The 21,092-nt window shown below is 36.9% G+C and overlaps 1 protein-coding gene across 7 annotated transcripts in view; it reads right to left on the bottom strand.

The window, feature by feature from the left end:
* ARID1B (AT-rich interaction domain 1B) overlaps positions 1–21,092 on the bottom strand; it is a 214,412-nt gene that overhangs the window by 112,878 nt on the left and 80,442 nt on the right. For all 7 annotated transcript variants that reach the window (XM_069070297.1, XM_069070291.1, XM_069070294.1 and 4 more), the window contains exon 3: positions 13,628–13,871. Coding sequence is in view for 6 of the 7 variants with exons in the window: in XM_069070291.1 (XP_068926392.1) it covers positions 13,628–13,871 (244 nt within the window). In the remaining variant the exon portion in view is untranslated. The remainder of the gene's footprint in view (positions 1–13,627; positions 13,872–21,092) is intronic.

Below are 21,092 nucleotides of genomic sequence, written 5' to 3'. Positions count from 1 at the left end.
TATCTCATTAGATTCTCACACTAGCCCTGTGAGATACGTGCTTTTATTATCCCCATGTTACAGATGAGAGGCAGAACAAGGTTAAATGATTTGCCTAGAGTATCACACAGCTAGTGTCTAAGGCAACATGTGAACCTGTGTCTTCCTGACTCCAAGTCCAGCATTCTATCCACTGGGCCACCTGACTGCTAGTTCCATTTAAATTTTCAAACTGATTGAGACCACAATATTTTCTTTGCATTGAGTAGTATATTTTCCAACTTATCATCTATGAATCTTTGAAGCTACCTAATAAATTCAATTTGTTATAACTAATCTACATGACTACTTAGACAATGTCGATACTACTGCAAGGCAATATATGGCAAAAAATAAATTCATAAGAAATTCTAGAATGTGTAACACCTTAAAAAAAAAAACCACCCCAAACTTTTCCTACTTTCTTTTCCTTTTTTCATCGCTTACTTCAAACTTCTCATTTGTGTACCACTGTGGATCAGGAGGTATTTCAAAACATAAGCCTGTCAATGGGACAGGATCCCAACATGTTTTATCATTGAAGTTTGGTTAATAAACAGGCAGGACTCACAGGTACCTTGCCATTTGCTATTTTCTTTCCACCCTACAACTCATAGCAGAAGGACTTTAAATACTTTTGCGTTGGGAGCCTTTCTACAAGGGCCATGCAGAACTACACAGAGCATGAAATAGAGAAATGATTTTGATTCAGAAACTTTGGGTTACACAGCAGGAGAAAAAGTAAGGTTGAATCTTCCCCTGGCTTGAATTGTGACTCCAATTCAGAGATTTAGAGATTGTGTACCTGGTGATTCATGGACTTCCTCCATCAAACTGCTGCAGGTGAGCTATAGCTTAAAAATGTAGAACTGTAGTCACCCTCCATTAAAGAGATCATGAAAACAGGGTAAGGAGGAAAAATCATCCAAGTCATCAGCTCAGTAAGTTTTTCCTTGTTAATTTTTTTCTTTCTGATAAGCTCATACTCTAATTCCCTTTCAAAGATACAGTAAAAAATTATACATGGTGAGAATCCCAGGAGTAACACCCATATCTTAATGAGCTATGGCTTAGTAACATATTCCTAAACTCAGTTTTGTTCTCATTCATGTAAAAGCAGTTCCAAAGTTGGGAATGAACACCAGGCTTGATAGTTTCAATATTATATATTTGGATTTTGTAAATTTCATTTCAAGCAATATCTGGTGACGCTCTATTGACGGCAGTGATAGAATACCACAATCTCAAACAAATCAAAACTGCAGGTTACTCAAAGGGAAAGGAGAAGTACACAGAGGGTGAAAATGGCTGCAAACTATTTCAAATAACTTCTATTTGTGGAAAACAAACAAAAACAAAAAAGAACCAAGTCAGGGATGTCTTTTACTTGGAAAAGGAGGTGAGGTGGTGATGTAGAAAGAATGACAGGGACTGGACGGACAGTCACAGTACTACACTGATACCTCAAACATCTTAAAAAAAACCAGCAGGACTTTAGAATACTAGATATATGGGGACACATGAAATGAAATAAATAAGAGTCACAAAGGAGTACAGGGTGTGGAAGGCTTCAAACCTATACCAGCAGAAGGAGAAATCTCTTCTAGTGAGTTGATTAAAAATACAGCTACACATTGCAGGTAAATTTCGAAAATATTCTTTTCCCTGAAAGAGAAATAGCATGTTTTGGGGCATGGTCGGGGGCGAAATGGGAAGGGGGTAAAAAGTCAAGAATCTTTTATTTGTAATATCACAGCCAACTTGACTAAGAAAACATTCTATCCAAACTTTTCAGTCATATAAAAAGAATTTCCTCTTAAACTATTAATATATACCTAAAAGGGCTGAAAACTTTAGTTTGAAAGCTCATAAATGATTACGAATAGGAATTTTTATACAAAGTCACATAAAATGGCTTAGAAACAGGCCTACAAAAACACAAAGAGTAGAGACCAAAGCCAGCCAAGGGAATTATGAATTAAGAAAACAAGAAAGGAAACAAGTTTAAGTGAATAATTGGGTGAGTTGGCCTTCTTTAGAAAATCACCTAGCTTATCCAACAACAGTAAATCCCAATCATTGCTTTGGGAGTCCTTGCAACACATTACATTTTTTAATCAACTTAAAAGATTCATTAATTTTGGTATCCTCAGCAAGGTCACACTGTGAGCATTCAGCTGTGTGCCTTTAACGCAGTTTACAAGTACAAACGCCTATGTCACTTTCTGTTTGGAAGGGGGAATATCAACATTAACAAACCCTGGTTATATCATTTATAAACATGCAGATGTGGATTATTAAAGATTAATGCATTTTGGGATTGGTGTCGGCATTCCGTTTGTCTCATGCCGAAACCAATTCTGTTCTTCATTAGTCAATGACAACCCACATCACCCTGTTGTGGAAGGGAAATCAAAGGTGCAAGTGTGGGAATTGAGAGTAGGGGATGAAACTGATGACTAAGAGACTTAACGGCTGTAATCAATCAACACTTCATCATAATTTCACTTCACAGTTATTTGAGGACAGGGAAACAAACTTAATTCTCTTTGCAAAAGGCTTTGGTTTCCCCCCAAATACTACTCATTATGTTTAGAAAATTTAGTCATCTGGACTAGTACTCTATAATGCAGCCTGTTGGTGGGAATATCCTGACCATAACGGGTTACCAGGTGTTGTATTTTGTTTCATCTCAATTTCTAACAACATTGCCAAGAAGCAGATTTCCTCTAGACTAAAATGAACTTGTGGAAGCTTTTGCTTTCATTGCCATTCTGATTTCTCAGTTAAGAGACACAACAAATCAGTTCAATGCCAACAGCAACTAAACTGTGGAAGCATGCTATGTTGACTCAAGACAGTTCAACCTTATCCTAAGTTCAGAGGGGTGATAGTTCATCCAACTCAAAAAATGAGAAAAACAAAGGTGGTGTGTGAAAAGGAAATAGATCAGAGGGAAAAGAAAAAGGAAGAAGAACGAGGAGGAGGAGGAAGAGGAAAAGCAGGAGGAAGCAGCAGCCACAGCAGAAGCTGGCACTTACACATCTTATCCCTGTGACTGTGGACAAGTCACAGTCTCATTGTTCTATGGAGGCCAGAGTTGATGATATCTGTACTACTTACCTCACAGGCTAAGATGATTAAAGTGCTTTAAAGCAGAGGTGTCAAATTCTTGCCTCCCCCCCCACCCCTAAGAATGAAAATATAATCTGGAAATGTTTACAAAATTATAATACACCAGAAATGATGTTAATTTGTAGTTTTCTAAGTCAACATGCAGTTTCAATAATCTGTTTTTATTTGAGTTTGGCATAATTACTTTAGTCCTTAAAGGCATTTGACCATGCCAATTGCATGCTCAAAAAATCTTCAGTTGTTTCCTTATTATCTCTAGAAGAAATGAAAATTCCTCAGTGGGCCATTCAAAGGTTCCATCTACTATGCCAGACATTTCAATTTTATTTCTTTTTTTAAAGGTAGTTATGCAGTATATATAGTGGTTAGAGTATGGGATTTGGGAATCAGGAAGACCTGAATTAAAACTTTCATTAGACACTTACTAGTTGTTTAATCTTGGGCAAGTGATACTCTACTAGCCTCAATTAAACAATGCTCTTGGGGATTATTATATAATTACCTTATATGTACAACATATATATATACACACACACACATACATATACACACATGTATACATATGCATGTATATACACACGTGTGTGTCTAGATGGATAGATAGATTGACAGATAGTACTTGTCTCCCAGGGATTTTGTGAGAATCAAATGAGATAAAGTATGCTAGTATATTCTGAATTCTAACCAAACTAGACCAATACTAGAGAGGAAGAACTAGCCTGATTTTGTTTTTGTCACACCACACAAGTCCTTGCATATAATAGGTGCTTAATGTTTGCTTTGGGAAAAAAATGCTCAAGGACTATCATTTGTAAATAAAATATCTGTAACTATGTAGATAACAGGATCTTTAGGAAAAGACTAAGACATTTTTTTTCTTTTTCTATGGGGGAAGGTAGGGCAATTGGGGTTAAGGGACTTGCCCAAGGTCACATGGCTAGTTTTTTTGTGTTAAGTGTCTGAGGCCAGATTTGTACTCAGGTCCTCCTGACTCCAGGGCTGGTGCTCTATTCACTGTGTTACCTAGCTGCCCCAGAAAATTTTTTAAAAATGCTTAAGGAAATCTTCAGATCTGAACCCCGTTGAAAGAGTAAAACATAAAAAACTAAGATTTTTAAGAGTATCAGCATCAAAACTACAAAGAAATATTGTTGTGAGCAATGTGGGAGGCTGTCTTCTAGGAGCACTGCTGAGACTATACAGAGGGTAATCAGGTAGCTAGAGTGGCTAGGTGGCCCAGTAGACAGAGTATAGAGGTAGGGCTTAGAGTCAGGAAGACCTAAGTTCAAGTACAGCTTCAGACATCTATGAGCTGTGTGACCCTGGATAAGTCATTTAACCTTGTTTGTCTCAGTTTCCTTACTTGTAAAATGAACTAGGGAAGAAAATGGCAAACCATTCCAGTATCTTTGCTATGAAAACTCCAAATGGGGTCATGAAAAGTGAGACATGACTGAAAAATGACTGAACAAGAAAATAAGTAACAATAAATGATGCTTTGATTCTAAATTTGAACCAGTAAAGAAAGATAAAAGGCTCTGTGCCTCATTACTAATCCACTTAATCTATTCAAGAACTTCCATTTCTTCTCTTCCCAAGAAAAAGCATATTGTTGGAAAGCATCAGTTGGAAAGGATGTAAAATTACTCTTATGTGCAGCATACAAGTAAATGTTTCACTTGTCAGGAAGGGAAATACTGTCTTATCAGTATCCTTGTTTTGCAAAATTGCTAAATCGGTTTTGTGTAACACCATGGAATAAAAACATGGAGAGATCAACCACATTTGGTGGTGGTGCTCTGTGTGTGTATGTGTGTGTTTTTACATTTTCTGCTCAGTTTGCCAATAACCAGCTTGCATCATCCTTACAACAAGCTGTTGCAGGATTTTTACCCCCAGCAAAGCCATGCAGAAAATGTGATAGATGCCCTAAAATAAGTTTTCCAGGTAGAGTGATCATGCTTGCTTTCAAGTGAAATAAGTCCTGTGATCTAAAGCTATAACATTTAAGATTCCACCAAAGTTACAGTAAAAATGAATATAGCAAAGACCCATTTGCATGCCAAAACCCTCTCTCAAATTATCTGGTTTTCTCTAAAATTCACATACTAGGATTTCACTAGATAGAAAAAGGAATTAAAATCCTAGAACTAAGACTCAACATTTCCAAAAATCAAGCTGATTTCCTTAAAAACCTGTTCTTTCTTCTGATTCCACCATTTCTAGGAATGACTTTATCCATCACTGTCCAACCTGCTTAACACCTTGGCATTCATTATCTTTAATTCTACCTTTGCCCTACTTCCCATTGTTAAGCAGCTGTAAGATCTTGTCAATTTAAACCACAGCTACTACTCTAATTCAGGTCCTCATTACTCTTTGCATGGACCACTGCCATCCTCTAAGCAATGTTCCTCTGCTCTGCTCTCTCCCAACCACAAAGAACCCTTCATGTCACTGACAGGTCAAATGCTACTTCTCTGCTCAAAGCTCTTCAATAGCTGGATCTTTATTTCCTGGTAAGAAAGGTTCAAACTTCTGAGTGGCATTGAAGAATGAAGAATCTGACACCATCCAACCTTTCCAAGTCTTCTCATACATCTTTTCTCCTTTCCAGCTGTCTCATACTTCTTTTCTCTCTGTTCTCCACACTGGAGACAATTGCAATGAAAGCCCCTGCTTCACTTCCTCTGTGCTCATGGTACTCCCTATCCCTGGAAAAGTCTTCTCTTCTCATTCCAACCAGCTGAAATCCTACCCATCCCTTTATGGTTAATCTAAATGCCATCATCCTGAGGGCAGTCATGTGTAGTGGAATGAAGCTTGAATAAGGAGTCTTGCATTCAAGTCCCATCTCCCATTTCTGAAGCCTACTAGATATGTGACCATGGACAAATCACTTAAATTCTCAGGAAAACGGGGATAACACTTGTACTACCTACATCTGTTGTCAGGGCTAGTGAAGAGAATTTGTAAATCTCAAAATTCTCTGTCATGCTAGATGTTATACTATTACATTGTACACAACATGAATTTTATTATTGTGAAGGCTTCCTTGATGCCCTCAGTCAATAACAATCTTCCTTCTGACCTCACAAATACTCTCCTTACATCTCTTTTATATGCTTTTTTTGGGGGTAATTTCTATTTGTATCACATCCCTCTGCTAAACAACAAGTGACATGAAAAGTATTTTGCTCCAATAACTAATATATTCCTCTGAATACAGTAAAGCAATGCATAAATGGCTGATTGAATTGAATTAAAAGGGGCCTTAGAAGTTATCTTGCAGAAATGTTTTCGTCTCTAATGGAAAACTCCCAAAGATATTGACAACTCAAGGTAACACACTTTACCCTTAACAAAATCTTCCTTTCACTGACTGGAAACTCACCTCACTCTTACTTCTAACTCACTATTCCTAGCTCTGATTTCCCTTACTAAACACAGTAATTCAATTTCTCACTTCCATGGGAAAGCCCTTCATACACCTAGTCATACGTTTCCTTCTAAACATCACCAAATCCTAGAGCCACTTCTCATGACAGAGTTTTGGCTGTTCCTCGAATTTGAGGCGCCTTCAGCTGGATGCCGTAGTGCATCAATGTCTCTATTAAAATTTGGCTGCCAGGTACATAAGAAGTTTGGCAAAAGCAGAATGTGACTTTATTTGTGGACTAAAACCTCCATTAAGGCACCTAGCCTAATGGGGTTTTCTTAGAGGGTGGGGATGGGGCCCAGCTACTCACACTATGGATTCATGGGGGAATCTAGGTGGTGCAGTCAGAAAGAACTAAGTTCAAATTCTTCTCCAGGCACTTACTAATTGTGTGATCCTGTGCAAGTCACTTAAACTCCATTTCCTCACCTGTTAAAGTGGGGAAAATAACGGCACCCACCTTCCAAGGGTATTGTAAAGATGGAGTGAGATAACGTTTTTAAAGCACTTTGCTAATGTTAAAGTGCTAAAAATACCAGCTATTATTATTACATTTAGATATGAGCCAACTAAAACCCCTATATCTTTCTCACACAAAGAACTTTTTTAGCCATCGACTGAATGACCCATCCAATTAGGGAGAATGGAGGCCTAAACATTTAAAAAATCCAAGTCTAGAAATGTCTTAAAAAAAAAAAAGAAACTGATTTGTAACAATCATTCTTCATCTTATGAGCACTAACCTTGACAAATTAGACTAGGAACTATCATTTCCTATCACCTAAAAACCTTCCTGTTCACTTTGGCCTATGACTGACTCTTAACTGCTATTCATTTTTCTCTTTTCCATTAAGCATCTCTGCAGTGCCTGCTTGTCTGAATGTCAAATTAACCAAGAGAATTAGCTTTATAACCAGACTGCCTTCCTGTTTGTATCTGTAGCTATGTTGGTGTATGTTGCTATCTATTTAACCTTCACTTGTTAAAAAAGAGAACTCTTACTTTAAAAAAAAAAGATCAGTGCAGAGCACTTGAATTACAAGGTCACTAAAATAGAAGTCATGTCCACAATCTGGTATAACACTCTCCTCAGTTCAAGTTGGTGGCATCTAAGATTTTTCTCAGGGTAATAACGAACATCATGGCCAGCTCGCACAGAGACTATTTCACTCACCATCCAGGAAATGATTGGTCAGTAAAGCTCTTGAGAGACAAATTTAGTGTAGAGTAACTAGGAGTACCACCTCTGGCAAAGTAATTATAACGGGGATGAGAACCTTTGGTGTGTATAATATTTTCGTCTGAGAAAAGGGCAAGGAAGCTGAAATGTTTCGGAAATTGCAGGGAGTACAAGGATGGAACTTCATCCTTCATCCTATGTATTTATAATGTATATAGATCTCAGGATGGGGGACCAGGGGAGAGGAGGGCATTTAGTGCAGTGCATTTAGACTGGTCTCTGAAAGAGAAATGGCTGACAGCATTATTCTTTTTTTCCTTCAGGGTTCCTACATCATGCATGATGATATCCTTAGTTCTTATACTCTGTTCTACCACAATACTTTATTCTACTTGGATAGTTGTTCCCAATCATTAAGTCACAGAAAGGAACATAGGGAGTGCAGTGATCTTTCAAAAAAAAAGAGGGAAAAGAAAACATCAAAGCAGAAAACATGTAAAACTTTTAAAAACGAGTCTATCTTCAGTGCTAGAAAAAAATGTGTTTTATGTATAACTATAAAGATATTATGTACAGAAAGCAGATTTGTCATATGAGATTAAGTAATAAAAGAGTGCACTTTCTATGATGTCAGGGATGCTATTTTTGATTAGTCTCTAGGCTCAATCATTCTATTTAATGCATATATGAGCAGAATACGTACAATACAAACTAAGCATTTGATAATAGTGGTACATGATATCTACTTTTTTCTTTTAAACAATAAATAAGCAATGGTCACTGAATCTTCTAGCTTCAGAAAGAAATGCTTAATTCAATCGGAAATTTGATGGAATGCTAATGCCAAAAACTAAGAGGAAAAAAGAGGCAAGGGAGCAAACTATTTTTTGGGAAATAATTAACAGAAAATCCAGAAGATGATTACTTCCTATCTCTAACATGCCTGATGAATTATTAAGTAGTTTAAAATTCCTTTAAATTTTTAAAAGAAAAATGGTGGGAGAACCTCCAAAAAATCCTCTTGGACACTTATGGGTTAATACTTGCCCAGCCCATCAGCAATCTCCCACAGAACCCTAGCCTTTCTTAATATTTAAACACTGTTGCTGCTTACATGGCACAGGAGAAAAAAGCTGACAAAAGCCTTTGGCCAATAAAATAAAAATAAAAAAATTTGTTGGGCTTATTTACATTTTTGCTTTGTTAGTAAACTGGAATGGTTGGCACAGGAGGCAAGACAAGTAAAATTAACATCCACTAAATCTTCTGGCAACAGCAGTGCATTTTGATGTGCTGTGTCAGCTTCTACGAGCGTGATAGGTAGAATGAGGCACAGGGTAAGACCCACACCAAATAAAAGGCAGCCACGACTCCAGCTTCTGCTCCTTAACAAAAAAACAATCAAAGAGATCTGGGCTGCAACATGGGAAGCAGCAAAAAGTTAAGGAAGAAAAGAAATGAATTTCTTACAAAGAAGCCAATGCTGGGTAGCCGTAGGTTGCAGAAATGACTGCATTAGGCATTGGAACTGCTTAATTTAATTAAGTACATTTTCTTCAAATACTACTCTAATAAGAAATGCCGGGAGTGGGAGAGTAGGGGACTAGGGGAGTGGGGAAGTTGTAGTGTTCATTCCCACATGGAATTTCACCAATACGAGGAGGGGGATTGAGAGATTGGGGGGGGGGGGGGGGGCGGGGAAAGGGAGTGCAAGAATTTGCCACCACATGGCACTGTGAAGCACATGTATTTCTGTTCTTAAATACGTGTGTAAATTAAACGTCAGAAGCAGATTTCTGTACCTCCCCCAACTATAGATGGCTACAATGCTGGAACCCAGTAATGTACAAACAAAGGCAGCTGATCCATGTGGCTACTTACCATAGAAAATCTCCATTCTGCTTTTCAAAAGGAATGCAGGAAGGAAATGCCCACTGAGTTAGGGATATGCCAGTGCCAAGGCTATGCAAGTGCATGATGGTAGCAATTCCCATGAAACTTGAAATGTTTGTCAGAAGGCAATATAGGAGGGCAAATTTGCAGTAGGTGGAGAAACAGTTTAAACAGGCACTGAACAGAATCAGCCATTTGGGATGCTTTATTGTATGTGGTTTATCTACCTTTGTGATGTTTCTCATTAGTTCTCAATTTTATTTATCCGGAACAGAGATGGAGAAAATGATGGTTCTTTTCCAACGAACCCTGGGAAAGCAACACCTTTATTCAAACAGTCTTCCCAGCAAGAATCCCCTCCAATATTTTGGCTTTTCCTCATCACGGCTATCAGCTACATAACAGCTGCTCATTTTACAATGACTTGCTGGAGAGACAATGATTGAAAGAGCCAATCTGTGTCACATGGAGAGGCTGTAGCAAGATATAGCAGGAGGTAATGGGATAGAAGTGAGGTCAGAAAAAACAAAATCAAAGTGGGGGTGGATATACATGCAGGGACAGGGAATAGAGAGGGAGAAATAAAGTGGAAAGAGAATAAAGCAGAAGAAACTAACCAAATGCTTGTTTATGAAACTGCATCTTATATAAATATCTGGTCTCTAGATCACAATTTGATTTTTATTAGTGAAGAATTATTACCCTATTTTTTTTTAGCACGTAACAATGAAGATATAAGATATGAAAGTGAGAATGGAAGAAGAAAAACACTTCTAAGTCAGTCTAATCAGATTGGTTTGAAAATTTCACAGGGTAGATTTCATTTCCATATATCCCAACATTTTGGGGACCAGCAGGGAGAAGGATAGAGGAACTACACAGAAATAGAACCTGAATAGGAATGAGGCTACTCTGAGATAAGAGAAATGTGAAGGTACTAAGAATATCTTCAGTTTTGGGTGGTGGCATTTGGGCCTGAGATTTTATCAGTGCAGGGAGCTCCATGTGCAGGTGGAATCTCTTTCCACTGATGGAGTCTGGTGATGCCTCTGAAAGGGTTGTATGGGAGGGCACTGAAAGAATAAATGCTTGGCCCAAGGTCAGTCGATTAACTCGTTTATCAGAGTCAGGGCAGAAGCTGAGCTCTACTGATTTTCAAACTGCCACCCTATCCATAATACCTCATTGTGTCTCCATATTACCAATACCGATCAAATAAAATTAATATTCTTAAGATATCTGGAACAGAGATTTCCTTTGTAGCTATAATGATTTCAGGTTGGTGGTTACTATACAGTTTCAACTTGATTTTTAGTGCTGGGAAAGTGGTGAGTTAATACAAATCTCAAATATACAAGCACTGAAACAAATATCTAAATATTTGCTTTTCAATATTTATAAAGTTTTCTGCCCTAACTTGCCTTTAATATCTTCTTTGTCATTTTCTTTACCAGATAATTCCTATGTGAAATTTAACTGCTGTCCTATCTTGACCTCTTATTTCCAAGTTAGGAGAGAAGTAAACTATATGGAAAGTACTTAATATTTTTTGCACTTCTGCTGGACAAACAGCATATTGAGTAAGTTTTGATATAAAGAAAAAAACTCAAAAGCATACATTATCTTCAAATAAAAGTCCTTTGGTAGCTAGAACTAGAGAGTTCACTTGTGAATAGCTGTCAATCACAGAATCTAAAATGCTTTTTAAAAATTCAATATGGTACCTTGAGTCCACTATCACAGAAAATTTAAGAATTCTAGAATTTACTTGAAACACTTTACATTTTTCATCGAAAAACATGAAACGAAGCACTTCCTACCTGACTTCTTACATTCACAAAATTTCAAATGAGAGCTTTTGTCTGTCACAACACAGATGTCAAGCTTGGAAGGACAAGTGTTGTGGAGAAATAAAGAATTCACAATGGCCTTGCATTTCAAAAGAACAAAATTCAAAGAAGATATGAAATTCTCTTAAAAGCAGCCACAGGATGTCTCATTCTGGCTAGGAAAACCAGGATACTTTTTGGAGAGGCTGGTCTGTCAGAAAGTTACAGCCAAGTGTGATGGAATTTTTGGCCACAGAAACACTCAAAGACCATCTTCAAAGCTATGGCATGCAAGGTTGCAGTTTCTTCAGAGAGTGGTGTGATGGAAGGTCTGAGGAAGTCACAGATAATTGAAATGCTGTTACTATTTTCAAAATGTCATTAGCCAAGCCAGGAGATTTTCTATCAAATAAACTTTTCCAGAACAGTATCTCCAATCTTAGAAGTCACAAGGACCTGGTTTCCTGATCTCACCTACAGTTCTATCACTACAATAAAAGATGCTTACTGGCAGCTTATTGATGGAATGGCTGTTTTACTAACTATCCTCCCTTTAAAAAAAATCGCTTAGACTTTAGGAAAATTAACTTTGTTATGGAGCTTCCTACCTAGTGTTTAGCTATGATAAAACTCTATACCAGATTCTTCGTAAAAAAAAAAAAGTTCTTGGAGAACTTTTCTTCTAAGTGCCCAATTTATAGAAATCAATAACCAATGAGTGAAAAATATAAAAGGACTTTTTTAAGGGATTTGAAAAAATATGTATTATATAAAGATGGATGCAAAAATTACATTGATGGTTATGCTGACTGAAAATGGAACTTCTAAAATTAAGCAAATAACACAGTTATCCACCCTAAGGGTCATTTAGGTTACTCCTCTGTATACACTGGTTTTCAGTGTTTCCGGACTTATTTTTGTGGAACACAAAATCATAAAAAATAAACATCCTAAGAAACTTAGCTTCACCTTGATAAGCACAATGGAGTAAAAAAACCAAACAAGTGAAATCTGGTCACAGGCTCCAAGGATAGAGAAAGTTTACTGCAGGTAACATTCCTGCAACCTCATCGTTATTAAGAGTACCTACCAATAGGGTTATGTAGGAAAAGCAACACTGAAATGTAACTATGAAAACCAATGAGACTTCTGACCTATTCATTAGCATCCATCAGTAAATTCAACTAAGAACCAGTCAAGTTCAGAGGAGGAAGCAAGCACGGTCCACTGCATCTACCTACCTCACCTTAGCCAAGGTAATACATATAAAGAAAATGGCATCTAATTTACAGCTGATGCAACGAACTATACCAAAACAAAGCTTCCATTTAAACCATATATATCTTGTATGTACACCTAGTTATTTCCATGTTATCTCATTAGAATGTAAGCTTCTTAGAGGCAGGGAACCGGTTTTTGACTTTCTTTCCTAAGTATTTAACATAGTGCTTGGCAAAGAGTAAATGTTTACTAACTGCTCGTTGACTGTCTGATAAAAAAAAAATTGGTCCACACACCTAAGAAAGGAAAATTGGTTGTTAGGCATATAAAATGAATAATAAAACAACTGCATTTCTAAGAAGCTGCATAGACATTAACAAGTATAAGATGGGTAGGAGTACACATTGGAAAAGAGCTCTCAAATATACTGCGATGAATGAATTAACATACTACTATAAGCATGGACTTATAAGGCTTTTGAAAATAATACAACAGTATGTACTGAGAGTCATAAAAACAAACCCACTGGTTAACATTCTATTTGACAAAAGAGTTTAGTAGAATTTGTTGATATAGTGGTTCTGATTCAGCAGAAACACAGTAAAAGTGTATGTAGGTAGAAATGAATATTATTTTTTAGCTTTGGCAGAACAAAGAAGGAAACTAAGGAAAAATAAAGAAAGAAATCATTTAACTCAATTACTGTGGGAGGGAAACCTTTGAGTGACTTTTAGAGATTTATTTAGAGATTGGACATTTGGCTGACAATTCCTCTGTCATACCACTGGGACATTCTGATGCAAAATATAGGTTATTGTCAAGTACTTCATTGATGGGAATCTAATTGTTCTAAGTCATTATGACCAGATCTAGCTTTGCTATTCAAGTTAAATCACAATAAATCAGTAATACCTGGAATACTCGCAGGAGAAATTGGGCCCGATCTTGACTGGTTGCTCCCGACAGGAGAGCCGACAGGGGAAGGTGATGGGCCCCCTGGGATACTGGAAAGATGGGGGGAAGCATGAGGAGAGAAGGGCGACTGCGCAGGATTGCTCTGATCCCCCTGGCTGCTAGTGGAGCCTGATGCACTCACTGCTGAACTCAATGTTGCTTCTGTTCCTGTGGGCAGGTCATCAATGGAGCCAGATAAATCCTGAGTAGAGGGGAAAAAGAGAGAAAATATGCATGAATGTAGTCAAACACTGCTGTTTCAGTGCCCAATCCAAGTTCACCTACAGAATTCACAGGTACGACAGACTTTTACAAAAATAGTCATCCAAAGCATGGCTACTTTGTCAAGTGAAGATATTAACAGCTCTCATAAGCTACAGAAGTGGCCATTTCTTTTCTTTTAAAGATTTTTATTAGCTTATTTATTTTTAGTTTTCAACATTCACTTCCATAAATTTTAAATTTCCTTCCCCTTTTTTCCTCCCCAAGATGGCATGCAATCTAATAGAGGCTCTACATATATATTCCTATTAAACATATTTTCACATTAGTCATGTTGTATATAAGAATTATAACAAATGGAAGAAATCATGAGAAAAAAAAATAGTCTGCTTTGCTCTGCATTCAGATCCAGTTCCTTCTCTGGATGTGGATGGCATTTTCCATCATGAGTCTTTGGGAATTGTTTTAGGTCCTTGCAATGCTGAGAAGGGCTAAGTCTATCAAAATCAGTCATTGTACGCTGTGGCTGTTACTGTGTGCAATGTTCTCCTGGTTCTGCTTACTTCACTGAGCATCAGTTCATATAAGTCTTTCCAAGTTTTTCTGAAATCTACCTGCTCATCATTTCTTATAGAACAATACTATTCCATTACATTCATATACCACAACTTGTTTAGTCATTCTCCTATTGATGGGCACCCCCTCAATTTCTAGTTTTTGGCCACCACAAAAAGAGCTGCTATAAATATTTTTGTACAATGTGAATCCTTTTCCCATTTTTATGATTTCTTTGGGATACAGCCCCAGAAGTGGTATTGCTGGGTCAAAGGGTACACACATTTTTATAACCCTTTGGGCATAGTTCCAAATTGCTCTCCAGAATGTTTGGATCAGCTCACAGTTCCACCAACAATGAATTAGTGTTCCAACTTTCCCACATCTTCTCCAACATATAACATTTTTCTGTTTTGTCATGTTAGCCATTCTGATAGGTGTGATATGGTACCTCAGAGTTGTTTTGATTTGCATCTCTCTAATCAAAAGTGAGTTAGAGCATTTTTTCATATGACTATAGATAGCTTTAATTCCTTCCTCTGAAAACTGCCTATTCATATCCTTTGACCCTTTATCAATTGGGGAATGACTTGTATTCTGTAAATTTGACTCAGTTCTCTATATATTTTAGAATTGAGGCCTTTATCAGAGACATTAGTTGTAAAAATTATTTCCCAGTTTTCTGCTTCCCTCCCAATCTTGGTTACATTGGCTTTGTGCAAGGCCATTTCTTTCAAAGTGAGCTAATCACCCTTATTCTAGGAACCATTCTTGAATAAGATTGCTCTTAAGAGTACTTAGTATAATAAACTAGCTCAATTTTCCAGAGACAGCATTACATGGCACTTGGCATATTTATCCATCCCTACTGGTTGGGTCGAAGGAGTTATTAATACCAACGTAACAAAGGATAGTGTTAAGCTTAAAAACTGTGGGCTGGGAATGCTGTTATTTTGACGGGGCATCTTCTGATTTTCAAATTAAGAAAAGAAAATAGGCAAATATGTGTAAACACAAATACATAAGAATAATGAAAGGCTTCCATTAAGCTTTGAGGTTTCTGAGCTTTTCAAAACTGGGCTCTAGCCAGACCTTTCCAGGTTTATTCCATGTCATTCCTATTCATGTACTCTGTGTTCCATTCAAATTGGCTACTTAATGATCTTTGGATGTGACATTCAACCTCCTGTTTTTGTGCCTCTGCACAGACTGTCCCTCTGGCTTGTAATACAATCCTTTCCTCCCCTCTACTCTTCAGGACACTGACTTTCCTTCCAAGTTTTTTCATACACAAGATCATTTTTCATCCCTGCAGATGCTAGTTATTCCCAGAACGCCAAGCACCTAGCACCCAGAAGTCACTGGATAAATGCTTCTTAGTTAATTGAATGGAAAAGTGAGAACTTCTGAACATCTCTAAACGGCTTATGAGATTATATTTTGGTATGAGTATACATGAAATGAACACATGTATTTTGAAGCTCTTGCTTCACTCTTATTGAGGCCCAAATCGTTGCAAATCAACTCAGATTTATAGCACTATTTTGACCATCTTCTTTTCTTATTAGATCAACATTGTATTCTGTCACTGTGTTAAAAAGAATAATCAACAGAAGAATTGCTTTGGTAAAGTCAAAATGGTATTGTGATAAATACCACTAGAAAGAAGGGTTCTGTATAACAAAGGTATCCCCAAGGCTTAGTATATGGTCCATGGAAACAAACCAGATTGGAAAATATACATTATCTTCTTCTCTAGTTCTGTGCCATACAACAATCAGAACAAAACAACTGTTTACACTTTAGGTGGGAAAAGGAAAGCAGAATAATCAATGGTTCTGTTTTTGTCTACAAGTAGCAATTATCCTTCAACTCACTTCTCCCCATTTCAAAGCTAACTCAATCAAACCCATTTAAATTCTCAGGTTACCCAACAAAATAAATCTAGTGGAAAAAGGTAGGATGTATAAAAGTTAGATGCCATCTATTTTCCCTATCTTATGAGGTCAATACACTTCTTTTTACTTGCTAATTAACTACCCTAGAGACTAAGCAACAGTTCTATTTTGTCTCTAGGACATAAAGACTAGTAAAGTAACTATTAGCAATTCATTCACTGAAAGAAAAAAAAATCCATTACAACAAAGCAAGTATGATGTCCCAAGAGTTCTTTGTAATGAGTTTTTACTTATATTTTATTTATGGACTTGATAGTATTAATTTCTTACAATACACAGCTCTGGAGAAATAAACCAGTCTTGTTATGGTATATGAAGTATGTATACAAGAGATTTTTCATTCAAATTATTAAGCTTGTGACTGAGGGTTAAAATCTTGACTCTTTGTGGCTTTGAAAGATCCTTTAGTGCACACTCCTTAAGGAAGATCTTTATGTTTGTAATACGACAAAGTTTTAATATTCTGTCCAGCTTAATTTCTCACTGAAAGTGCCTGTATATTTTTTGTGTTTGACATGAGGGTGGTTTGCCATTTCCTTCTCCAGCTCATTTTACAGATGAGGAACTGTGGCAAACAGGGTTAAGTGACTTTGCCCAGGGTCATACAACTAGTAATTGTCAAGGCTTGGATTTGAATTCAGGTCCTTCTGCCTACAGGGCTAGCACTCTAATCCACAATGCCACCTACCTAGCTGTCCCGTGTATTTCTGTATAAATTACCAAATGCAATGAAATTCAAGTTTATGTGGCTTCAAATTAATATGAAGTATTTTAACTCTGACACCAATGGATAAATTTTACATGTAGTCTTTGCCAATAATTCACATTTGTATAGTTGCTTAAGTCTTACAAAGGACTTTCCTAAACCAATAATTTGTGGAATTAGGTAGTTATAAAGTGTTACTTTTCCACCAAACTCTCTACTGTTCCTACCAATACTGTTCCTCACCTAGCCTTCTGCTGATCCAGAGTTAGGAATGGATGATTAGGAAGGTAAATTACTATAGAAATTTCTACCTTCTTGTTTTAGGTTCTCCCATTTTGGCCAAAATAGAACAAATTGAATCCTTTTCCTACAGGACAAACTTCCAAATATGTGTGGGTATCTGTCACGTGCCTCCTACATGCATTGAACTAAGTTAAAACATGTGGAATTCCTTCAACCAATCCTCATTAGCCATGATTATGAATCTTGTTACTATCTACTCAAGACTCTGTACTTGTCAGTACTGTAATATCTATAAAATCAGAGATGTAGAACAGGACACAGTATAGCAGATGTGGTCAAGTGACAATATGCAAGGGAATCAACAAAATCATAAATTTCTTTAAGGCAAGAATGGGAAAGAGTAAGGGAGGGAGGAGGGGGGGAAGAGGTGAAGGAGGGAGAGAAAGCACTGTGTTAATGAGATGGCAGTTTGATCGAGGCAAACTGAACTGAGAAAGGCATACTTGTATGATTAGAATTGGGGAGAGGGAGAAGGGGAGCCCTCCCTCAATCAGCAGGTCAATCAGCTTTTAGAAGGAAAGTGTTGAACTGAAGCTCAAAAGGAGTAGATGAACATGTCCAGGAGGGAGGGATGATTCATTTTCCAGGGACATATGGGACTAAAAATGCTCAGTCTAGGCTTGGTGAATAAAAGTAGGGTAGACAAGTAAGAAAAGAACAGGATTCCCCTCTCTCCCCAAAAGGGTTAGGGATGAATAGGGAGTAGGGAAGATAGGGTATGTTCCATCCTGGTTAGGAGGGGGGAATGAAACCATGGAGACACTGGGAGCAAATATTTAAAGTGTTAAGCACAGGCCAAGAAAACGGAATAACTTGAATATAATTATTCATCAAACTGTAGATAGTCTGGGTCTGCAAATTCCCTTACATGGTAGTAAGAGGTTTATACAGTACAAAAATAATTAGATGAGGAGTCAATTGATCTGCCTTCTAGCTCTGGTTCTGACACTAACTAGTTGTATTATCTAAGACAAGTAAATAAGGCTTTTTGGATTTCAGGTTTCCCCTATTTGTATGAAGGGACTAGTTTGGAGGACAATATCTAGGAACAAAGTCCTGTCATAGGCTTAAGGTATGAATAACTGACACTAACTATACTAGTACAAGAGGAAGGGTGCATGCCTGTGCACATAAGTATTCTTGTTTCTCCTCCCTCCATTTTCTTCAAAAGTATATTTAAAATTTTGTTTTTATCAATTTCATTTCCAAATATTTCTTCATCTCTCCAGTAAGTCCTTCCTTAAAACAAAGAATATGAAAGAACAGGCAAATGAGTAAAACTCTTCAACAGATTAACCAAGCCTGCCTGTGTGTCCATGCCCTGTTCCACATTCATACTCCCCACCTCACAAAGAAGGAAAGGGGGTATATCTTCTCATCTCTTCATCTGAGGTAGGCATGGTTGTTATAATTTGCATGATTTCCAATTTTAGATTAAATATTTTGTTCTTTCCATTTCTATTTTATTTACTCTATAGACTTTTTCTTATTTTCCATACTTTTCTTTGAATCAGTGCTTTAAACTCTTCCTAAACTTCTCTATATTAAAAAAAAATCATTATGGCACAGTCATACTGCTATAAATCCTAATTTGGTCATTCCTTGATGGTGGTAGAGTAGGCAGATGGAGAAGAGGGCAGTGAGGATGGGGATGGAATAGGAGACAGCCCATGGAAACTAGGAGAAAGAAATTGTCCTAATTCCATGGTATAACTTCCAAAGTGTCATTAAGTCAAAACACAATTAAAATCATGCTTCCCTCTTCAATTTTCTACCTCCTATCGTTGCTTAAGCCATACAGCCTGCTTTAAAGTAAAACTACCAATGATTTAGAAGAAAAATAAAATCTTTGTGCCAACTTAGTTGACAAAAATCGTCTAAGATCAACAGTTGCTATAGTAGGCTTATAGAGACATAAGAATATCCTGTATTAGGAAGAGTGATACTTTTCTAAGTAAAATAGAGGGCAATCTTTAGCAGAGTCAAATGGTAACTGTTGCTATGAATAACAAATGTAGCAGAAACAGTGTAGATTCAAAATATCACTCCCAGAAATAGTATCATATCAAGCTTCCAAAATAAAACTGGGCGAAAGGAATCAGTTTTTCAGAACTCATACAGATAAAGTGCGTAGAAATTTCTGTTCAGGGCATATTAGATGCATGAATCTGCACACACAGAGTTGGTAAAATAATATATTTACTATGGATACTTCAGTTTAACTGCAGCTTTGACCTATTTAGATTCACAGAATTGCAAACAGTTATTTTTTTGTGATGGTGTGTAGCTGGAGCATTTTATAAACAGATAGCACGCTAGGATGATTTTATTTTATTTCAACAGTCAAGTCAAATGCTTGGTATCATCATGACAAAACCGAAGCCAATAGATTGGCTGGATGTAAATACTTGTGCTCTTACACTGGTGTGTTTAAGGGAAGATAAGACTCACTCCTTTCTAGGCGGCATTCTAACTTCTCATTTGGCTAATCCCCTAGGGGAAAACAATGACTGACAGGTCCTGGATGTTTCCTGAAGCACATGCCTTTAAGGGATTTCCTCACTAACCTGATGCAACTCATTCATAAAAGTACAAGGGCACACATGTGACACTGTTCTACTCTGAGAACGAAACCAGGCTGCCTCCTTCCTCTCCTTAAAGGTAGTAGTGGGGTTGGGGGAAGGAGGGGGAGTGGGTAATGAGGACAGGATACTACACATTAGACAGATTTAACTGTATTTAATAATACCTCTAGAATGGCATGATTCACCTATTTTATAAAACAGAAGGATTGTACTCCATCACTATCTACTATTTAAATAGTTGAAAAAACATAAATTAATAATCTCATTTAAAAAAAAAATCAAACAAGCCAACATCAGCTTTCTTAGTGAAGCCCAATCCTTGCAATTTAAGTCCAATATCTAGAATTTCATAAATTTAGACAAAATAAGACAAAATTATTTCACTGGGTAGTTTCAAGATATGTAACAGAAAAGAACTGGTTTCTTGGGTAACAAAATACAAAATAATAACTTGTTATTAAAACACACAAAAATAACAAAAAAAAATCCTCAAATTCAAAACTACTCTCAACGCATCATCTAGTAAAACATTATGGCTTCAACTCAAGAGTTTTCAACTCCATGTGCATTTGATATGATTTTTGCTTCTTGTGGGTTTATTTGTGTTTTGTTCACACTTTCAAACTGAACAGAAATTCTTTTTTTAAAATCACTAAGTGAAGTCAACATCCTATAAGCCTTTGTTTTTAAAAATAAAAATGCTAATCTGCAACTGCCTCCCTAATATAAAAAAAATCCCTTTTCTGCCCAATATTAAAATCCCATACCATATTAAGAAAAGCAGGGGGAGGAGAAAAGAAGATGGAGGTGAGTATTAAGAGATCCTCTATCAAGCAGCAAACCCATCCAAAACATTTCGGTGATTCCACAAGCTACTTGAAGAAAATACCAAGAGAAGAATATAAAAACAGTGGCCTTCATACCATTCACATGTCATCAGCATTTCAAAGCTCACTGCCTTGGAGTAACAGAACAGTAATAAAGAAAGATAGAGTTTCTATATCCCAGTTACATACACACATAACTTTTATATGTAAATTATACTGATACATTCACACTGTTTAGCGTATCCATATGCAGAGCTATTTAAAAAT

The sequence above is a fragment of the Petaurus breviceps genome, unplaced genomic scaffold, assembly GCF_028583685.1.
Source record: "Petaurus breviceps papuanus isolate PSGF00001 unplaced genomic scaffold, PetGlider_PUasm1.0 90808, whole genome shotgun sequence".
Classification (NCBI taxonomy): domain Eukaryota; kingdom Metazoa; phylum Chordata; class Mammalia; order Diprotodontia; family Petauridae; genus Petaurus; species Petaurus breviceps.
This window is presented reverse-complemented; position numbering and strand designations above follow the sequence as displayed.